We start from the raw sequence: 21,863 nt of genomic DNA, 5'->3' as shown, positions 1-21,863 counted from the left end.
ATCGTGGGTTACGGGCGACCTATGACTGTCTGTCTGACTTACTGACTGATATCAGATTCATATTGATAGTCGTTCTGATTGCTACCTATCTATCCACCAAGGTTTCAACCCACCAACACATTGGTACTTCACTATACGCTGCCATTCATCCTGTCTTTGGTGTTCCACAGATCATCGCAATCCACGTAAACAACGAGAAGATGCACGTCCTAATTGTTGGAGGAAGCGTGGGCGGCCTGAGTCTGGCCCAGTGCCTGCGCAAGCTGGGAGTCACCTTTGAGATTTTCGAGCGAGATGCCTCACCCGAATCGCGTTTCCAAGGTTGGGCCATTGGTATTCACACGTGAGCTGGCCCTGAGGATACCTCCGCTAATTAGGCATGTCGACCCGTCTTGCTAACGCGTGCTTGTGCAGCATCGTCGATGAGCTGCAGGAGGCCTTCCCGGCAGACCTGCCCAAGTTGAAGGACGCCACGGATCACTTGCAGCCGCACGACCTCCCGGCTCAGATGGCCGTGTACATACCCGGCCGGGATGGACGCATTGGCGTTGAGGTTGGTGGGCGACACGATCCGCAACTGTCCCCTCTTGCTAACACTACCCTACCAAACAGTCTACCCCAGAGGCGCCCATTATCCGCTCGGAGCGATTCCGCTTGCGGCAGTGGCTCTCAACCAACCTGCCCATCCAATGGGGCAAGCGGGTTCAGCGCATTGAGCACGACGATCAGGGCGCTGCCGTCTATTTTGAGGATGGCACCAGCGCCAAAGGCGACATGGTAGTTGGGGCTGATGGCATCAACAGTATGGGTACGTAGAATCTCTGGTCGCTGACAACCCCCTGTGTGCGCAATCAAGCTAACCGTCGCCGCCTCCTTGGCTAAAGTTCGCGAGTACCTGCTCAAACGAACGGCCGGTGACCTGCTCAACGTCATCCCCCTCGCCGCCATCGTTGGCGAGGTGACCCTGACCGGCGAGCAGTTCAAGCGCCAGCTCGAGCTCGGCCACAGCGCCTACGTCTACATGAATCCCGCCCAGGGCTTCGCCCACTTCAACGGCCTGCACTACGCCCTGCCGGACGGCGTGTCCGGGCGGCACTACTGGATGTTCATGCAGCCCGACGCCGACGTGGCCCAGCCGGACCACTGGCTCCGGTCCGCGACCCAGCAGGAGAAGCTGGACCACGTGCTGAAGCTCTCGGCCAGCATGCCGCCCCTGCTGCGCGAGCTGTTCGAGCTGACCCCGGCCTCGGGCATCAAGACGGAGCCCCACGTCTGGCGCGACCTCGAGCTCGAGGCCCTGCCGGCCGGCCGCGTCGTCCTGCTGGGCGACTCGGCCCACGCCATGACGCCGTTCCGCGGCGAGGGAGCCTACCACGCCTTCATCGACTCCCTGCGCCTGTCCAAGCTCCTGAGCAAGACCGACGGCAAGGACATCGCGGCGGTCAAGGCGGCGGTCGCCGAGTACAACGCCGAGATGCTCGAGCGTGGAGTCCAGGCGGTCCAGAACTCGCGGAATGCGGATTCCGGGAAGCCCAAGGACCCCAACGCCAAGCTTACCACGGCCAACCAGCTCTTGAGGCCTTTGCCTCAAGTCCCTATTGTACTTCCCAAGTTGGCTTAGTAGAACTTGACCAATGGCAGCCCCATGGTCAATATAGTGTATTATGTAAATTCGAACATGCGTGGTTTCTTGAGCCTGTATCTATTGAAGTCTTGACTTGTGGCATTTGGGTGTTTCGCGCCACCATTCTGCCAGTATATGCCAAAACCCGCTGTCAGCTGCCCCTTGTCGAAGCCGAACTTGTTGTGCTGGCCGACTAATTACAGATAAAATACATGACTTATGGCCTGAACGGGTCTCTAGACTTAAGGCAAACAATTTCTTTTTCCCCATCGAAACTCTACTAGTACTATAAAAAAGTATAAATGATGAACATTGCCCGGATAACATTGCCCGGATCAGATGCGCCTCAATCATGCAATGTGCCATTCTTGGGCGACAAACTCGCTGCGTCGTGTAGGACCCGAAACCAAATGAGCCTTCTGCTAGATAGCGATAGTATTATCAGTTGATGTTGATACAGTGTAGTTATGTTGGGACTCGAAATGGCCCGTTCCCAGTTCCATGGACGACGCTAAGATGCTTAATCTCTCGGTGCGGGTCGCAGACAGGGGTGATTTTCCCGAGACTCACTGGGGCGTTCCAGATTCGGCGCCTTTTGAGTCAGTCGTCCGTTCGCCTGGATGCAGGAACGGAACCATATCCAATGCGGTTTCAAGCAACGTGCTGGCACCGACGGGGTGGACCACCTATTACTTGACAGTTGAGACAACCCCAGAGGTTCGGTGACAAGCAATGCAGTCAGCGGCTGGAACAGAGTGATGGGTGGGAGTGGAGTCCTGACTGCCGAATAGTGCGTAGTAATCCGTGAACAGGTTGGTGATGATAGAGGGCCCAAGGCACAAATGCCCGATGTTGAATGCTATGCATGTTATATAGTTCCCCGCGTTCCAAAGACTACCCGTAATCTGGTTGTTCTCCACGAGCAAAGCTTTGAACATTCATTACCTAATTACTCCAAAGGGGATGCTATAGCCAGAGCCGATCTCGAACTTACCAGTGGTTTCAACACACTGTAATTCCTACCCATTCTGTCAGACCCCTCCTCCTTCTGTACCATTTTTCGCTTCTTCATCCAGACATACACACGGTGAAACAATTTCCACAATGGTTTCTCAAGCACCCGAACCTATTGCCATCGTGGGCAGCGGCTGCCGCTTCCCCGGTGGCTCGAGCTCTCCGTCCAAGCTCTGGAGGCTCATCGAGAAGCCCCGTGACGTTGTCAAGGAGATCCCGCCCGAGAGGTTTGATACCACGGGCTTCTACCACCAGGACGGTACTCACCACGGCAGCACCAATGTGAGGCACTCCTACCTTATCCAGGAGGATCTGAAGGTCTTCGACGCCGCCTTCTTTAATATCAGCCCCAACGAGGCCGACTCGATGGACCCGCAGCAGCGGCTCCTCCTCGAGACGGTCTACGAGGCCATGGAGGCCGGTGGCCACACCATCGAGGCCCTGCGCGGCTCCAACACCGCCGTCTATGTTGGAACCATGGGAGTGGACTACAACGACACGCTTCTAAGGGATTTGTCCACGATTCCGACTTACTTCGCCACTGGTACGAATCGTGCCATCATCTCCAACCGAGTCAGCTATTTCTTCGACTGGCACGGCCCTTCCATGACCATCGATACAGCCTGCTCCTCCAGTCTGATCGCTGTTCACCAGGGTGTGCAGCTTCTGCGCACTGGGCAGTCGCGCGTTGCCGTGGCGGCCGGCACCCAGGTTATCTTGGGACCTGGTATGTATCCCCCTTTAAACTTGATTGGACAGGACCAGCATCCACTTAAAAGCATACTTACTAACAAAAGACAGAGGTCTTTATCTTCGAAAGCAAAATGAAGATGCTTTCGCCCACCGGCCGGTCCCGCATGTGGGACTCGGAGGCGGACGGTTACGCACGCGGTGAAGGTGTGGCCGCCATCGTCATGAAGCGTCTGAGCGACGCCATCGCCGACGGCGACCACATCGAGTGTATCATCCGGGAGACGGGTGCCAACCAGGATGGTTTCTCCAACGGTATCACCGTCCCGAGCACCAAGGCGCAGGCCGACCTCATCAAGGAGGTGTACAGCCGGGCCGGCCTCGACCCGGAGAACAACCACGAAGACCGGCCTCAGTTCTTCGAAGCCCACGGCACGGGCACCAAGGCCGGTGACCCCAAGGAGGCCGCCGCCATTCACCAGTGCTTCGGTCAGTACGCCTCGCCTGACCAGCCGATGTACGTTGGTTCGGTGAAGACCGTCATTGGTCACACCGAAGGTGCCGCTGGCTTGGCTGGTTTGCTTAAGGGTTCGGGTATCATCCAACACGGTTTCATTCCTCCCAACCTGCTGTTCAACCAGCTCAACCCGGCCATCGAGCCGTTCTACAAGGGCCTGCAAGTTCCCACGAGCATCATGCCCTGGCCCAAGCTGCCCAGCCACGTCCCTCGCCGTGTCTCGATCAACTCGTTCGGTTTCGGAGGATCCAACGCTCACGCCATCTTGGAGGAGTACCGACCCAGCACTCCCGCCGCCATCGAGGCAGCTGAGCCTCAGGCCCCCGTTACCCCCTTCGTCTTCTCGGCCGTCTCCGAGGCTTCCCTTGTCGCTCAGCTGCAGGCTTACTCCGAGTACCTCGCCGCCAACCCGGAGGTGAACCCCGTCGACCTGGCCTGGACGCTGCAGTCCCGCAGGAGTCAGCTGCCGTTCAAGGTGGCCTTTTCTGCCGCTACCATCGACGATCTCCAGACCAAGATCGACGCCAAGCTGGCTCCGCTCAAGGCGAACCCCGGTGTCGCTGTCGGCACCAGGGCCAACCTCAAGGGCGAGGCTCATGTGCTGGGTGTCTTCACGGGTCAAGGTGCGCAGTGGCCTGCCATGGGTGCCGAGCTCATTCGAAGCTTCTCCTGGGTCCGCCAGCGTGTCGCGCAGCTGGAGGAGCACCTCAACTCCCTGCCCGACCGCCCGCAGTGGAGCTTGGTGGAGGAGATGCTCGCCGGAGATGATACGTCGCGCATTGCTGAGGCCGCTCTGTCTCAGCCACTGTGCACCGCCATCCAGATTGTGCTGGTGGATCTCCTCAAAGCCGCCGGTGTCACTTTCTCTTCCGTCGTGGGCCATTCTTCGGGAGAGATGGGCGCCGCCTATGCCGCTGGGTTCCTGAGCGACTGCGACGCGCTGCGTGCGGCGTACTACCGTGGTGTCGTAGCCAAGCTAGCCGGCAACGCGGCCACCGGGCAAAAGGGTGCCATGTTGGCCGTAGGCACCTCGTGGGAGGATGCCGAGGAACTCGTAAACCTGCGCGCGTTCAAGGGCCGCATCGCCATTGCTGCCCATAACTCCTCGGCCAGTGTGACCCTGTCCGGCGATGCTGACGCCATCGCGCACGCTAAGCGGGTTTTCGACGAGGAGAAGAAGTTCGCGCGTGCCCTCAAGGTGGACACGGCTTACCACTCCCACCACATGTACCCCTGTGGAGAGGCTTATGTTAGCGCCCTCCAGGCCTGTGGCGTGAAGGTCAAGGAGGACCGTGATGGCTCTTGCTCTTGGTTCTCTAGTGTCACCCCGGGTGAGAAGCCTGTCGAGGCGTCTGACTCGCTTTCCGCTGTGTACTGGAAGGATAACATGCAGAACGCGGTTCGCTTCGCTGATGCTATCAAGAACGCCGTTGCAAGCGATCCCCAGATTGCCTACGCCATTGAGGTTGGTCCTCATCCGGCCTTGAAGGGACCTGCTGTGCAGAACATTGCCGATGTGCGGACTGGCGTCTTCCCGTACACGGGTGTCTTGAGCCGTGGCAAGAACGATGTTCAATCTTTCTCCGACGCCCTCGGCTTCATTTGGACCCTGCTCGGCTCTCGCGGCGTCAGTTTCCCCGGCTACCAGAGCCTCGTATCTGGCCCCGACACCAAGGCCAAGCTGGTCACCGGTCTTCCTTCATACCGATGGAACCACAACCGAGTCCACTGGCAGGAATCGCGCAAGTCGCGCCAGACCCGTGGTCGCAAGCAACCTCCTCATGAGCTTCTCGGTGTTCGCGATCCCGACTCCAACGAGCGCGAGATCCGCTGGCAGAATGTGCTCAAGGTGTCGGAGGTTCCTTGGCTCGAGGGCCATCAGCTCCAGGGCCAGTGTGTCTTCCCGGCTGCTGGCTACTGCGCCATGGCTATCGAAGCGTCCAGGATCCTGGCCGCCGGCAAGAGCATCACCGTACTCGAGCTCCACGACCTTACCATCCCCCGCGCTATCACATTTGAGGATGATACCAACGTCGGCGTTGAGACCGTCTTCTCCTTGACGAGTATCACCACGGTGGGCAAGGTGACCACAGCCGACTTCGCCCTCTACTCCTGCCCTACCTCAGCTACGGAGAACGAGTTGGAGCTCATGGCCAGCGGAAGCATCAAGGTCGAGTTTGGCGAGCCGGACTTGAACGCTTTGGCTTCGACCCCGCTATCGTCTTCCAACATGGCACCTGTCGAGACTGACAGATTCTACGACTCCCTCTCGAAGCTCGGCTATGGCTACTACGAGAACTTCCGGGGCATGTCCGAGTTGAAGAGACGATTCAACCAGTCCTCTGTCCTGGTCGACTCGTACCCTTACTCCACCTCGGAGTCCACCGTGTACTTGGTTCACCCTACTTGGCTCGACGTGTCGTTCCAGGCCTCCATGCTCGCGTTCTCTGCCCCTGGCGATGAGCGTCTCTGGTCTCTGCATGTCCCCACCTCGATCCGTAGCATCCGCATCAACCCCGAAGTCTGCTCCTCGCTGCCCCTGTCGCAGAAGAAGCTCCGGGTGACGGCGTCGCTGGCCAACACGGATGAGTTCGCTGCCAGCATCGACATCTTCACCGAAGGTGCATCCTTGGCCATGGTCCAGGTGGAAGATTTGGAGATCAAGCCTTTCGCCCCGGCCACCGAGGCGGACGACCGCCGTCTTTTCTCGTACACCAAGATCGCCAATGCCTCGCCCGAGGAGCTTCCATCCCGCAGGGTGCGAAGCCCACTGCCGAGCAGGCCGAGTTGGCTGTTCTGTGCGAGCGGGTTTCTCTGCACTACCTCCGCAAGTGGCAGGCCGAGATCACCGACGAGGATTGGGCCAACGCCCAGCCCCATCACGCTGCCCTGCGTGACTACATGAACCACATGCTTTCGCTGACGTCTCAGGGTCGCCATCCCACCTTGAAGAAGGATTGGCTGAATGACACCCCTGAGACCATCCAGGATCTCACCAGCCAGATCGAGTCTGTCGATATCACCCTCTTGTGCGCTGTCGGCGAGAACATCCCGGCTGCTGTGCGTGGGGAGACCACCATCCTCGAGCACATGCTTCCCAACAACCTACTCGATGACTTCTACAAGCAAGGTCTCGGATTCGCCATCTACAACACCTTCCTCGCCCGCATGCTGGAGCAGTTCGTTCACCGCTACCCCCACGCCCGCATCCTGGAGATCGGTGCCGGTACCGGTGGAGCCACCAAGGCGGTTCTCGAGAAGATCGGCCACAAGATGTCCTCGTACACCTACACCGACATCTCGGTCGGTTTCTTCGAGAAGGCCGCGGTGCTGTTCAAGGAGTACAGCGACAAGATGGTGTTCAAGACCCTGGACGTGGAAAAGGGACCCGCCACGCAGGGCTACGAGCTGCACTCGTACGACGTAGTCATCGCGTCCAACGTGCTGCACGCGACCTCGTCCATGCAGAAGACGCTTGAGCACACGCGCCAGCTGCTCAAGCCCGGTGGTTACCTGTTCCTGCTGGAAATCACCGACAACGGCGCCGTCCGCTTCAGCAACATCATGGGTGGTCTGAGCGGTTGGTGGATGGGTGTTGATGACGGCCGCAAGTACGCGCCTACCATCACCCCCAGCGAGTGGCACAATGCCCTGCGCAAGGCCGGCTTTGGTGGTGTGGACGCCATCACCCCTGAGATCGACACAGTGGCTTGGCCCCTCTCTATCATGGCGGCTCAGGCGGTGGATGACTCCATCAACTACCTGCGCAAGCCGCTGGCCCGCGTTGCCAACAAGAAGGCTCCTTCGATTTTCATCGACAACTTGGTCATCATGGGAGGTGCCAGCCTCGAGGGCGCCCGCCTGGTCGAAGAGATCTCCGAGGTCCTGGACCGCTTCTGCGGCGAGATCACGGTGCTCGACAACCTGCCCACCAGCGCCGAAGCCGAGACCATCGGCTCCATGAGCACCTTCATCAACCTGGTCGACATCGACTCCCCCATCTTCAAGGACGTGACGTCGGAGAAGATGGAGGGCCTCAACCGCATGTACGAGCTGGCCAAGAACATCCTCTGGGTCACGGTCAACGCCCAGCTGGGCGAGCCCTACCACATGGCCAGCATCACGTTCAGCCGCGCCATGCACCACGAGTACAACCACATCAACATGAACCACCTCGACGTCCCCGCGCTCGACGACAACGTGTCCAAGGCCATCGCGGAGCACCTGCTGCGCTCCATCGCCGTCGACGAGTGGGACGGCCAGGGCGGCTACAGCAAGCAGCGCGGCAAGTTCCTCTGGTCCAAAGAGCCCGAGTGCTACCTCGAGAAGAACCAGCTCAAGGTGCCCCGTGTCGTCCACAACGTCGGCCAGAACGCCCGCCTCAACTCCATTCGCCGCACCATCACCGCCAGCGTCCCCGCCGCCAGCTCCAACTTCGCCGTCGCGCCCGCGGAGAACTCGGCCCTCGCGCTGGTGGACCAGCCGCTCCCCACTACCGGCGATGTCCCCGTCGTCAATGTCAAGAGCTCGTCTGTTCAGGCCGTCAACGTGGCGGCTGATGCTTTCCTCTACGTCGCTGTGGGTGAAGAGACTACCTCCAAGGACATCATCGTCGCCCTCTCCCCCTCCAACCTGCGTGAGACGGTTCCTATCGTGAGCGTTGCTGTCGGTGGTGCCCCTGAGTCCGCGGACCGCCTTCTAGTAGGCGTCTCGAGCGAGCTTCAGGCTGCTGCTTTGCTCCAGAACGTGTCAGCCAAGAGCAGCGTCTTAGTGCACCTCTCTAGCCAGGATCGCGTCCTCGCCTCTGCCATTGAGCGACTAGCCGCGGCTAAGTCCATTCGCGTGGCCTTCAGCATCTCTACCGACCAAGCCGAGAGTGCAACTCCGGAGGCATGGATCAAGCTAAGCCCCCGTGCCCCGCGCCATGTTATCCAGACCTTGCTTAGCTCGGTCAAGGCGACCCATTTCCTCGACTTGGTCCACGACGGTGAGCTCAGCCAGACTGTCGCGCGTGTCCTGCCTTCAGCCACCAAGAAGATCAGCCACGCCGAGTTGAGCCAAGCCAAGTCTCAGCTTCCCCCGTCTTATGCGCTGGATGACTTGAAGACTCGCTTGTCTGAGGCTGTGTCCCGGGCGAAGGAGGCACCAGTTGAGGGAGTCGAGGGCCTTGTTATCCAGGTTGCCGAAATTGGAAGCCCTTCTATGGCCGCTATCTGCTCCACCAGTGCTGTTAACTGGGCTCACGAGGGCCAGGTCAATGTCCAGTTCCGTAAGCTGGAGTCTGAGAAGCTCTTCGCCTCGGATAAGACCTATCTGATGCTTGGTCTGACTGGCCAAATCGGACAGTCTCTGTGCGAATGGATGATTCAGAATGGCGCTGGAACCGTCATCTTGACTAGCAGGAACCCCAAGGTCGACCCTCTCTGGTTGGAGTCGGTTCAGCAGTCGGGCTCGACTGTCAAGATCTTCTCTCTGGATGTTACCAACAAGAGCGCGATTGAGTCTCTCGTCAAGGAGATCAAGGCTACTTGCTCCCCCATTGCCGGTGTCGCCAACGGTGCCATGGTCCTGCAAGATTGCTTGTTCTCCAAGATGACTGTCGACGTCATGCAGAAGGTGCTCGGCCCCAAGATTGACGGCTCGCGCTACCTGGACGAGATCTTCTACGACGACGACCTCGACTTCTTCATCCTCTTCTCCTCCTCCGCCTGTGTCATTGGCAACTCGGGTCAGTCCAACTATGCCGCCGCCAACGGCTACCTGAACACGCTTTCCCGCCAGAGACGCCGCCGTGGCCTGGCCGCCTCCACTTTCGACATCGGTCGTGTAGCTGGTATTGGTTACGTCGAGACGGCTGGACAGGCTGTCATTGACCAGCTCACCCGATTCGGGCTGATGGCCATCTCCGAGGCCGAGTTCCGCCAAGTCTTCGCCGAGACCATCCGCGCCGGCTACTACGTTCCGGGCGACAAGGAGCGTATTCCCTCGTCCATCATCACCACTGGTATCCGCACCATCCGGGACGATGAGGAGATCCAGGGTCCGTGGTTCGACAACGCTCTGTTCTCTCACTGTATCATCGAGGCCAAGAGCGCCGAGTCCGATGGCGCCTCTTCGGGCAAGAAGGTGTCTCTCCCCGTCACCGAGCAGCTTGCCTGCGCTGCGAATGAGGAGCAAGCCGTCAAGGTCCTCCAAGGTAAAGCCCGCCCCACTTCCTAACCCCCTTTATATCATCATGACAAGTACGTTTGCGGCTGACATATGCCCCTCCAGATTGCTTCTCCGCCAAGATCAAGGTCATCCTGCAGCTTGCGGACCAGGAGATCGATCCCGAAGCTTCCCTGGTCGAGCTGGGTGTCGACTCCTGGTTGCCGTCGAGGTCCGATCTTGGTTCTTGAAGGAGCTCAAGGTTGACATCCCCGTCCTCAAAGTCGTCGGTGGCGCTTCCGTCGCCGAGCTCTGCCAGATTGCCTTCAAGAAGCTGCCCGAGGAGCTCGTCGCCACCATCGGCACCGGAGACGCCAGCAAGATCGCACCCAAAGCGTCGGCGCCCACCGTCTCTGAGCCTGTCGCCGCCGACAAGGCGCAGAGCCCGGCCGCCAGTTCCAGCTCCAGCTCCGCGCCGTCCGGAGCCTCGAGCCCCAAGAGCGAGACAAGCCCCGCGAACCTTCTGACCCCGGCCACGGAGCTGGGGTCGCGATCAGCTTCCCCCGCGGCCGCCGGTACGTCTACTTTTCTGGAGCCCAAGAAGCCCGCCGTCGTCGCGCGCCCGATGAGAAAGTTCCTAAAGAGTGAGCAGATATCCTTCGGCCAGTCAAGGTTCTGGTTCCTTCGGCTCCTGCTAGAGGACCAGACCACGTCTAACGTCGCCTTCTACTACAAGGTCGCCGGCAGCCTCCGCGTCGCCGACCTGGAGCGGGCCGTCCGCATGGTCGTCGCCCGCCACGAGGCCCTGCGCACGGCGTTTGTCGAGCACGAGACCCGCGCCGACCAGGCGTACCAGAAGGTCATCGGCAACTCCCCCATCCGTCTCGAGCTCCAGCAGGCCAAGTCCTTCGAGGAGGTCGAGACGTTGTACCACCAGCTGCAGCAGCATGTTTTTGATTTGGAGAGCGGTCAATTGATTCGCATAGTTCTTGTTACTCTTACTCCTACCCTTCATTATATTTTATTCAACTATCATCACATTGCCATGGACGGCGTCAGCTTCCAGATCTTCGTCCAAGACTTGGAAAAGGCTTACAAGGGCGAGCCGCTCGGTCCCAGCCCTCGCCAGTTCCCTGATTACTCGCGCGCCCAGAGAGAGGCATACGAATCCGGAGAGATGGCCGACGAACTAAAGTATTGGCGAAGCGTTTTCCCCGCGGGCCAGCAGCCTCCCGTCTTGCCCCTTCTCCCCATGGCCCGGACAGCTTCTCGCGGAGCCATGAAAGTATTCGGCGTTCACCAGGTCATGCACCGAATTGACGCCGACCTGATGACGCGCATCAAGAACGTCTGCAAGTCGCGGCGATCTACCCCTTTCCACTTTTACCTCGCCGCCTACAAGGCTATGCTCTTCAGCTTCGCAGATACGAAGGACCTGACTATCGGCATCGCCGATGCCAACCGCACCGATCGCGACGTCAATAACAGTATCGGCTTCTTCCTGAACTTGCTCACCCTCCGTTTCCGCCGTCAAGACAACCAGCGTTTCAGCGAAGCCGTGAGCGAGGCCCGCGATACGACCTATGCGGCACTGGGCAACTCTCGTCTGCCCTTCGATGTCTTGCTCAATGAGCTCAATGTTGCGCGTTCCTCGACCCATGCCCCCTTCTTCCAAGCCTTCTTTGACTATCGCCAAGGCGCCCAGGAGAACCACCCCTGGGGCAACACCCAATGGGAGTTCCAGGAGGTGCATCCCGGTCGAACGGCCTATGACATCACCCTGGATGTCACCGACAGCGTCAATGGCTCTCTCATCATCTTCCGCGTGCAGAGGGGACTCTACGACCTGACTGCAGCCAAACTCTTGCTGGAGACCTACACCCACTTCCTGGGGTTCCTCTCGGCCAACCCCGAATCGTCCTTGGACAAGACTCCCCTTTTCAGCCAGCAACAACTGACTAAAGCGACGGAGATTGGCCGCGGACCCAAACTGGTCTCGGAGTGGCCTGAAACCCTCCCACTCCGCATCGACCAAGTCGCTCAAGAAAACCAGTCCAAGACGGCGGTAAAAGACGGCCATGGCAACGCGTGGACCTACTCTGCCCTGACTCAGCGCATCGAGGCCATCGCGGAGGCGCTTCAAAATGCCGGAGTTGGCGCTGCGGGCCGTGTTCTTGTTTTCCAGACGGCTTCGGCGGACTGGGTAGCCTCGATGCTCGCCATCATGCGCATCGGCGCCATCTACGTACCTTTGGATCTTCGTAACCCCTTGCCGCGTCTCGCCTCTGTCGCCGTAGACTGTGAGCCGGCCGCCGTACTTGCTGACAAGACCACAGTTGGTGACTTCGAGCAGCTTAACGTGCCGAATGCTGCTCTCATCAACGTGTCCACTCTCGCATCAGCACCTACGGCGCCCGTCGCCAACGTCTCCAAGGGTGCCGATACCGCCGCTATCCTGTACACCAGTGGCTCTACTGGTCTGCCCAAGGGCATCATGGTCACCCACGCCGGTCTGCGCAATGAGATCGAGGGATACACCAGCATGTGGAAGCTCGGCGCCGAGCGTACCTTGCAACAAAGCGCGTTCACCTTCAACCACTCCTCCGACCAGATCTATACCGGTCTGACCAACGGAGGCATGGTCTACGTCGTCCCCTGGGACAAGCGCGGTGACCCCCTTGAGATCACCAAGATCCTGACGGAAGAGTCCATCACTTATACCAAAGCCACCCCCGCCGAATACTCGCTCTGGATGCAGTTCGGCGGCGAGACCCTGAAGGGCGCTACTTCGTGGCGCGCCGCCTTTGGTGGTGGTGAGACGCTGCCCAGCACACTGACCAAGGAGTTTGCCGACTTGGGTCTTTCTCAGCTGCGGGTCTACAACTCCTACGGCCCGACCGAGATCTCCATCTCGTCCACCAAGATGGAGGTTGACTACCGCAACCAGCCTGCCATGGAGGAAGGCCGCATCCCCTGTGGTTTCTCCCTGCCCAACTACTACGCTTACATCGTCGACGAGCAGCTGAACCCGCTGCCTGCAGGTATGCCCGGTGAGCTCTATATCGGCGGCGCCGGTGTGTCCCAAGGCTACCTGAACAACAAGGAGTTGACCGATAAGCACTTCGTCGCCAACCCCTTTGCTACCCCCGAGGACATCGCCAACAACTGGACACGCATGTACCGCACCAACGACATATGCCACCTCCGAGAAGACGGCGCCATGGTGTTCCACTCGCGTGTAGCGGGCGACACCCAAGTCAAGATTCGCGGTCTCCGCATCGAACTGAATGACATCGAGAGCAACATCGTCGCCGCCTCCAACGGCGCACTGCGCGAGGCCGTTGTGACCCTGCGCCAAGGCGACCCGGACTTCCTCGTCGCCCACGTAGTCTTCGCGCCCGGTCAAGAGCCCAGTGACGCCGGCGCGTACCTCGCCAACCTGCTCAGCAACCTTCCCATCCCGCAGTACATGATCCCGGTCCTGGCCATCCCTATCGACAAGATCCCCCTGACGAACCATTCCAAGACCGACCGCAAGGCCCTCATGAGCCTCCCCCTACCGCAGCGTGCCGCGAGCGCTCAAGAAGGCGAGGAGGAACTGACGCCCGCCATGATGCAGCTCAAGACCGTCTGGCAGATTGTCCTCGGCAACAGCCAGCTCGCTTTCGACATCACCCCTTCGACCAGCTTCTTCCTCGTCGGCGGTAACTCGCTGCTTGTCATCCGCCTGCAGTCGCAGATCCGCCAGGTCTTCAACGTCACTGTCCGTCTGGTAGACCTCCTGGGCGACAACACTCTCGGTGGCATGGCCCGCAAGATAGGTGAGAGCCGCAAAGTCGAGAGCATCGACTGGGACAAGGAGACCATCGTCCCCACGATCCCCGATTTCCTCAAGAGCGTCTCGGGAGCGCCCAAGTCCGACTCCAAGACCGTTCTGATCTTGGGAGCGACGGGCTTCCTGTCCAAGACCCTCCTGCCCCAGCTCCTAGCCAACCCGTCCATCACCAAGATCCACGCCGTCGCCGTGCGCGACGCCAGCAAGCTCTCGACCATAAACTCCCCCAAGCTCGTCGTGCACGCCGGCGACCTCGTGTCCCCGCGCCTCGGCCTCACCGAGGAGACCTTCAAGCAGCTCGCCGGCGAGGTCGACGTCATCCTGCACCTCGGCGCGGTCCGCTCCTTCTGGGACAATTACCACACCCTGCGCCCCATCAACGTCAACCCGACCAAGGAAGTCGTCAAGCTGGCCGGCCCGCGCCAGATTCCCGTCCACTACATCTCGACCTTCGGCGTGCTCCCGCGCGACTCATCGACCGCCGCCGCCGCCGCCGCCGCCTCCGCCGCCTCGAACCCGCCCGCGACCGACGGCAGCAACGGCTACGTCGCGACCCGCTGGGCCAGCGAGCGCATCCTGGAGCGCGCCTCCGAGACCCTCGGCGTGCCCGTGTCCGTGTACCGCTTCCTCCCGACCCCCGAAGACGCCGCGGCCACGACCCCGAAGGAGGTCCTGGACGAGTTCGTCCGCTTTGTGGACCTCTCCGTTCTGTTCCCCGACATGAGCGGCTGGGAGGGCCGCATCGACATGGTGCCCGCCGCGCAGGCCTCGACGCTGCTGCACGACCGCGCCGTCGCCGACGCCAGCGCCCCGGGCGCGGCCGCCGAGTTCCACCACGTCCAGAGCACGGTCGCGGTGCACGTGGGCGAGCTGCGGGGGCACATCACCAAGGAGCGCGGTCAGGCCGGGTTGGAGACCATGCCCGGGCTGCGGTGGATCGGACGCATCAAGCAGCTGGGCTTCAGCTATTTCCTTACCACTCAGGAGGCCGCGGTCGGAGGTGGCTCGCAGAGCGAGGCCTTTGAGTCGCGGAGATAGGACATGTTTTAGATTTGTATTGGTAGATATGTAGCGGAGTTCAGGCGCACACGTCTATGTATTATATAGATTCTACACTTTCGGTTTTACAAATAGGACTAGATAACTAATCCAATCATCTATTCACAAACATTCCATACTTTGAACTGTTCTACGATACATACGTGGAAGTCGCCGTTAGGTAGCAGAGTGTAGGCACGATGCCCAACAGCTTTAGGATGCAATTGAATCATATCTTCTTTTTGAGTCTCTGTGCGTTGGGAACCTGCTCAGCTTTGAGCCATCTGCTTCTGTCGGCCTGCCCGTATGAGTCGAAAAGAAAAAAAAAAGAACGGAAAACAAAAAGGTCATAGAATGTTACCACCTATTCAATCAAATATACAATATTATGCTACTCTAGCCTAGTGACTTGGAATGCTGAAGGTTGAAATTGACTGACATGACCATTTCCAACAGCATGAATTGCTAGTCATCGTACCATCAGTGTTAACAGAGTGTTCTGATTGACCACTGTGACACCTGGAAACAATGCTGACGAGGTGTTGGAAATGGGAGGTCCGCCCCTTACTAGTTTGAGCCCTGATCCGGTAACCATTGTTCAAAGGAAAGAAGATTGGAGTCAATGAGGTGGGCCGCTGAATTGGAGCAAATGAAATAGATCGGATCAGAACGAGGTTATCTAAGTCGTCGCACACGTCCTAGGATGGGCTCTCGAGCTCACAGAGGCCATTAGCTACGAATTCCGTGTCCACGACCCATTGCAAGGAGCTATCTGAGTTGCGCCCTCGAAGGCACATGCGAGAATCTCTTGGTCTCATGGCAATGTATGTCCACAGTTTGGGCCAGATGCCTTCCGAAATTGGAAGAAAGATACTATTGTTCGAGAGCGCCAGGGAGGGTCATCTAGGTCCATCAGATGGGGACGCCTCGACCCCATGTAAATCGTAGACCTTTCACACACCACCAGGGCAACAATGCAGGGTAGCTACAGGGTAATCCCTCCGCACTTGGGGGTTAGGGTGAGGGCAGATGTCCAATGGTGATGGAACTGTAACATGTAAAATACACATCAAGGCGGTCGCTACCAAGTACCTGCGAGAACAAAATTCGGGGTTCTCATCCAAACTTCAATTCTTTGACCAGCACTTTCCAGCAGCCAAAGCGGGTAGGGAAAAAGCAGAAATGGCTATTACCCCCTCAAGTGCTGGATATTTGATGGATATATGATTGACCGGTACAGTACAAAATCGATGCATGATCCGAGCCGAGAGGCGGCAAACAGTGTATTTGGCAGAAGCAAGACCAGCTTGCTGGAGGGGCCCTTGCTGGCACTTGAACTGACCAGTCAGTCATGTCTTGTTGCACTGTGCCACTGTACTCCACTCAGATAGTCAGCACTCGAGTTTAAGGGTGTAGCTCAATAGCAGTGACGATTTTCAGTTTGCAGTTGTCCAACTCTTATGTTGTGATAAATAAGGAGCTGAATTGAAACGCCTCGGCCGCCTGCTGCCAAGATGAGCCCACGGTGCATATGCCGCCCGACCCCTCGGACCGAGCCCCGGTGAGCTGCCGACCTCGCCCTCGGACCAAGTACCGGGTTTATGTGCAGCAAGGGCAGTTGTGCTCTTGACCTGCCACAGTCATTCTTGCACTTCTTCTAACTCCGTCCTTTTTATTCTTGCAGCACGTAAGAACGCATCTCGGAATTGAAAAGAGGCGGGTGGGCTTGTTCAAAATCTAGGAACGCATGCCCTCACTTTCTCCCCCTCTTGGGGAAACAAAACCCCACGGGGAAAAGCAGAGTTTGAAACTGTGCGGTTTGTATATATGTATATATTCGAAGCCTCGAACTGATCTGCACAGTGGCGCCGCGTGTATGATGGATAGATACCGGGTGCCCGGCCTCCATGGCTGAGATGGAATCATGTGCCTCATCGATGCTGCGACCACTTCTGCTTAGCGGCTCCAGGGGAGCCGGTGTAGAAACTGTAGGTTGCCATTTCCTTGCTTATGGTCTAGTGGCTCTTGTATATGATAGTGGATGACAACAGGTGTGATGGATTCCGTCACTTTCTGCCTTTATACTTTCGGCAACTTGACGGGAGCTAACGGAAAACAAGCCAGCATGTTTGCGAAACACACTCCGCCGAGAGAAGACTCACCCCACCAGGACTTCTCGTCGCGCATTCCTTCTTCTACTGAACTGGAATCTGATAAGACAGATTGTAACATTGTGAGCCGGAAAGCACGGTAAGCCAACTTATGACATTCTTTGTTTTGTTCTTTTGCTTTTCGACCCATACCAGCGCGGGCCAGCAGAAGCAAGTGACTCAAAACCGGGCAAACTCAGCACAAGCTATGATATGCATTGATGTAGTGTTCAGACCCCGGACTGTGGTCGCCACTTGAGTAGGTTGCCAGGACTTGGCGCTCCCTCTAAGCATCTCCGCCACAACTGTTTCTCACAAGAGATAGGTCTCCCCTTTCCTCATGAAGCGATTTGCGGCGCACTTGTTCTCTCTTGATCCTTGTTGGGCTGACGGGTGTCTCTAGTGGCGAGTAGTCTCCCTGTTGCATGCTCGGCCCTTGTTATCTTAGATGCCAACCTCATGCCAATGTGCCCAAATTCGTCGAGAAAACGAACTCCCTTATGCGATAACGTAGGTCTACTATCATGGCTTCAATAGGCTGGTTCTCTCTCAGGTCTTGGCCCGAGAGGCGTGCTCAACTGGCTACATTGTTGAATTTGTCAACTCTGATCCCAGCTATCGCCGAGTGTTCGGTCTCTAAGCTGGTGTTGTCTACCACCTCGTTGAGACTCCCATGCTATGGGCATCCGACGCTGCGCTCCAACTAACCACACAATAAACCCCTGAAGAGAGACATCTTCGACTAGACGAAGGGCATTGAGGCCTCGTTGCGACTGTATTTACATTGCGGCCTCCACCAATATATATTCCAGCTTGACCTCATCAATGTAGCTACGTCCTAGTAGTCGCAGGGCGATTCCAGCTACTTCATCCAGGGCCTAGAGACCTTGACCTTCTTAAAAACACCGAGTCCTCCCCCAGCGGTCCGAGCTTTTAGGCGCCTTACTGAGCTTCTCAGGCGCCTAGAAGCTCGAAACGCGCCTGTAGAGCAACAATCGGATCAGCTACAGCGAGCTTATACCAGCCCAGATGGCACTGAACCGCCTGTAACAATCGGCGTCAAGTAGTTGGGTAGCTAGGCAGTTATTGAATCTCACTTTGCAGAGAAGCTTTGAACTTGACCTTCCCTCTTCCAACAAACCGCCATCATCAACACCATCTCGAGAGTGAGTGAGTTCCCCCATTTCATCGCCGCCTTCGACCGCGCGCAACTCCATCGCGAACAGCCAGAGAACGCGATTAATATTCTCATCATCTTGTGCAAACGACTGACAACTAACATTTATTCTTTGCCAGACTTACAACCACGATGGCGACCAACAACGGTATGTACACGCCCTTGGGCGCTCCCCAATGCCTTTCATTCACGAATCCTTTGTCGCTTTCCATCAACAAACCATCGGCACTCATTTATATCATCGAACACGCGCCTGCTGGCCGGCGCTCATCATGAGTGCCTGTCCAGGCCAGAAAGGCGGACGAGTTTGAGGTGAACTCAACCTCATCCTCCTTTCTTGAGTCGTCGGACGATGGTGAGTGTCGGAAACAACCCACGAGCTCAGCAAAGACTCCATACACGGTCCGAAGCGTATTCGATGCCAACGGGCCGTTGAGGACTTTGTGTCGCTTGCTGGCCTCCACCACATCCACCCCCCTCCTACCCTCATACTACATCCATACGTCTCCCACAGCCATACTTTCTCACAGCCATACTCCTCCCATATCCGTACCTCTCCAACAGTCGTACTTCTCACACAACCATACTCCTTCCGCAGTTGTACTTCTCTCAAAGACGTACTTCTACCACACTTGTGCTTCTCTCTCACCCATACTTCTCCCACATCCATACTTCTCTTCTCTCACAGTCGTACTGTTGCCACAGACGTATTTCTGCCACAGTCGTACTTCTCTTCTCCTACATCCAACCTTTTCACTTCCATACTTCTCTTCTCTCACATCCACTACTCCCACATCCCTACTTCTACTACATTCGTACTTTCCTACAGTACCTATCACTTCACATTATCTCATCCCTCCACATTCCAGCAATTCCACAGATGTGGTCGCGCGACAGCACATCTCAGCATCACACCGTTACAAATTAATTTCCATCCTCATCAACAACTTATACCTTCCAAAACACTAACATCTTGGCCAGACCACGGCCAGCGATTCTTCGCCAAGCTTCCTCGAGTCTACCACCAACTGGACCAGCTCGAACCCGACTCGGATGACCAAGTCGAGCAAGACTCGCCGCCCCTGGAGCAGTTGTACCCCGAGCATCAGGTCAGTCAGATTCCGTCCCTTCAGAAACTTCATACCACTTCTTCTTCATTCTCAAAGGCGAGACGTCTGTCTCGTTCCTGAACAAAGACAACGTTTCTCAAATTTCAAAAAAAAAAGAAAAAAAATCAAATGGTCAGATGAGCTAATCTCATACACAGCTGGACAAGGAGACATCTGCCAGTCCTGCCGATGAACAGAGCGACAACGGCGAAAGACATTACGATCAGGGCTACTGCGGAGGTTGCCTTGACGAAGGTGGTGACGATCACATGGCCGAAGAGCCGATCGGCAAGAGCGACGAGCTGGAGAACGCAAACAGTAAGTTCCCAAGAATGGGAAGCCCTGCCAGCAAACATGCTAACCTGCATCTAGACATATCCCAAGAACTTCACGCAGCAACCTCCGACTTCGTCAAAGAAATTGTCCTCGGCCCCAACTTGCACGAAGAGGAGTACTTCCGTGCAATCGCGCCGGTATACGATATCGAGCAGGGTTTCGAGCAGTGGCGCGACGTCTCGCAGACCGTTCGTTACGGCCTGTTTAACGACATCCCCCTCGTTGTTTTGCCCGTGGAAGACATCCGCTCGGCTTACCAAAGCCTCGAGGACGGTGTCCCGAAGCAGGCCTACAATCACATTGTGGCCTCCGACATCACGCAATTCTGGACCCAGCCGCGAGACTACCAGCTGTCGCTCGTAACCCAGCAAGTACAGAGACTTGAAGTCATTGGCGTCCTAGTGGATGGCTGGAAGCGACTAGGAGTATTGCCCAATGAACCGGATATACACGCCGGCAACGTACAGACCTGGGTTCACTTACTCACCGTCAGAGGTGACCTGCTACGTCATCACAGTGAACTGCAATTGGAGGAGTCCAAGAACTGGCTGACCAAGCGCTTCATTGTCGCAGCCCAGACGTGTGGTCTGCTCCCCAAGTGCGCCTGGATTCGCAGCGACAACGCACAAGCTTGGATGCACCTGCTTGTGCCTATTCACGATCCTTTTGTCACAGCCCCTCCCGGAACCAGGGATCAGGCGTATTGGACCTGGCACCAGAACGTGGCTCAGCGATACTGGCGCAGATGTGGCATCACTGACGAGGCTTCCCTCCGGTTCAACAGACTGTGGCACGTCTACCGACCTGGTTGCACCCCCTACCTGTACATTGACGCGGCCAACATTGTTACCCCTGATAACAAGCCGGACTCCGTGCCAGCCCACTACTACGAGATGTCCGTAACCGAGAGAAGGGAGACTCGGTTGAGTCAGCTGGCGGAACAGGCAGCCAACTTTGCGCAGCAGCCAAGCGGTCATGTAGTTGGCGAGGACGGAAGACTCACAGCTGGCAATCTATCCGGCCATCCACTCGATGATTTTCTCGACGATAGCTCGGACGAAGGCGAAGATGCAAACATGGAAGACATCGATTCGGACGAAGACGAAGATGAGAGCATGGAGGACATCGAGTCGGACGACAACGATGATGGCGGTGACTCAGACAATGATGAAGACCCGGACGATGGACCTCAGGGAGCAGTACAGCAGCCTCAGCAAGCTCCGAGCAGTGCCGAGAGTATTAGAGAGGCGGCCCAAGCTCCTCGTGAGAATTCCCAGATGCCTCCTGAGCAGTCCGGCAGCTCCTCAGGCACACAGCAACAGGACAATCAGTCGGTGCCTAGCAGCAACAATGCTTCGGTGCCTGGCAGCAACAATACTTTGGCCTGGCAGCAATATCTTTCTGGCTCTCGCGACTTTACCAATATTACGGCCCAGCAAACGGATCGCCCTAACCCTAACACGATCCCGCAAGGCATTCACAATATTGCCAATACCCCAGCCGGTCAACAGAACCTTCTCAGCCCTACCACGATTGCGGAAGGCCCTCACAATTCAGCCACCGCTGCCAATACCTCTTGTGAAAATCGGCCTTCACCTGGTGTACCCACCGAATCTCTTCTTCCCTACACAACCTCCACATCGCAACTTGTCTTCACCGATCCTTTGTCTTTGTCACAACCATTCACTGCTTTGCAGCCCTACACAGACGACGAAAATTCGACAGAGAGCGACGAAGATACCGGTGACGCAACAACCATGCCTCTTCAAGGTAACAGCTCATCACCCGGCCGCGGCGGCAGCGGTTACGGAGGCCGAGGTGGCCATGGAGGCTCCGGAGGACGCGGAGGCCGGGCAGGCGGCAGACACAATACCCCCAAGCGATTGAACACCAGATTCCATGACCATGCCAGACTCCGAGAGATTGCCATTGCCAACGCTTTCCGCGCATCGCCTTCACAACCTCCCTCGACCGGCCACCATGGACAGGACGTTCTTGCTCCTGGCACCGCCATGGACCTCACGCGAGGCTTTCAGCCCATCGGCAGCGCGCACCACCGGCCCCGGCAGCCGCAGAACCGTGACATGAGATATCATGGACAGCCCTAGAATGGCAGTGTCAGTACCCCTCATCAGCCCTTCAACGGTTACAACGCTCCCCAGCCCTACAACTACAACCCCTACAACTACAATTACAATGCCGGCTCGCAGTACCAGCACGGCTACA

At 57.5% G+C, this 21,863-nt stretch overlaps 3 protein-coding genes across 3 annotated transcripts; all 3 read left to right on the top strand.

Annotated features, from left to right (window-relative positions):
* Window positions 1–200: 200 nt before the first annotated feature.
* On the top strand, window positions 201–1,621 carry PG986_002785 (monooxygenase; the record flags this gene model as incomplete). The annotated part of the gene is made up of 4 exons (XM_066839007.1): window positions 201–343; window positions 415–553; window positions 613–808; window positions 885–1,621. The coding sequence occupies 4 exons, from the start codon at window positions 201–203 to the stop codon at window positions 1,619–1,621; spliced, it is 1,215 nt and encodes a 404-aa protein (XP_066704071.1).
* A 1,107-nt stretch (window positions 1,622–2,728) lies between these two features.
* Window positions 2,729–14,865, top strand: PG986_002784 (hybrid NRPS/PKS enzyme; the record flags this gene model as incomplete). The annotated part of the gene is made up of 5 exons (XM_066839006.1): window positions 2,729–3,365; window positions 3,440–6,603; window positions 6,678–10,041; window positions 10,119–10,189; window positions 10,246–14,865. 5 exons carry the CDS (start codon window positions 2,729–2,731, stop codon window positions 14,863–14,865), a joined length of 11,856 nt encoding a protein of 3,951 aa, XP_066704070.1.
* Window positions 14,866–18,324: 3,459 nt separating this feature from the next.
* PG986_002783 (uncharacterized protein) lies at window positions 18,325–21,745 on the top strand (the record flags this gene model as incomplete). Its single annotated transcript, XM_066839005.1, has 4 exons — window positions 18,325–18,340; window positions 19,174–19,301; window positions 19,460–19,619; window positions 19,674–21,745. 4 exons carry the CDS (start codon window positions 18,325–18,327, stop codon window positions 21,743–21,745), a joined length of 2,376 nt encoding a protein of 791 aa, XP_066704069.1.
* Window positions 21,746–21,863: the final 118 nt, after the last annotated feature.

This window comes from Apiospora aurea (genome assembly GCF_038362705.1).
Source record: "Apiospora aurea strain CBS 24483 chromosome Unknown utg000002l_segment0_segment0, whole genome shotgun sequence".
NCBI classification, from domain to species: domain Eukaryota; kingdom Fungi; phylum Ascomycota; class Sordariomycetes; order Amphisphaeriales; family Apiosporaceae; genus Apiospora; species Apiospora aurea.
This window is presented reverse-complemented; position numbering and strand designations above follow the sequence as displayed.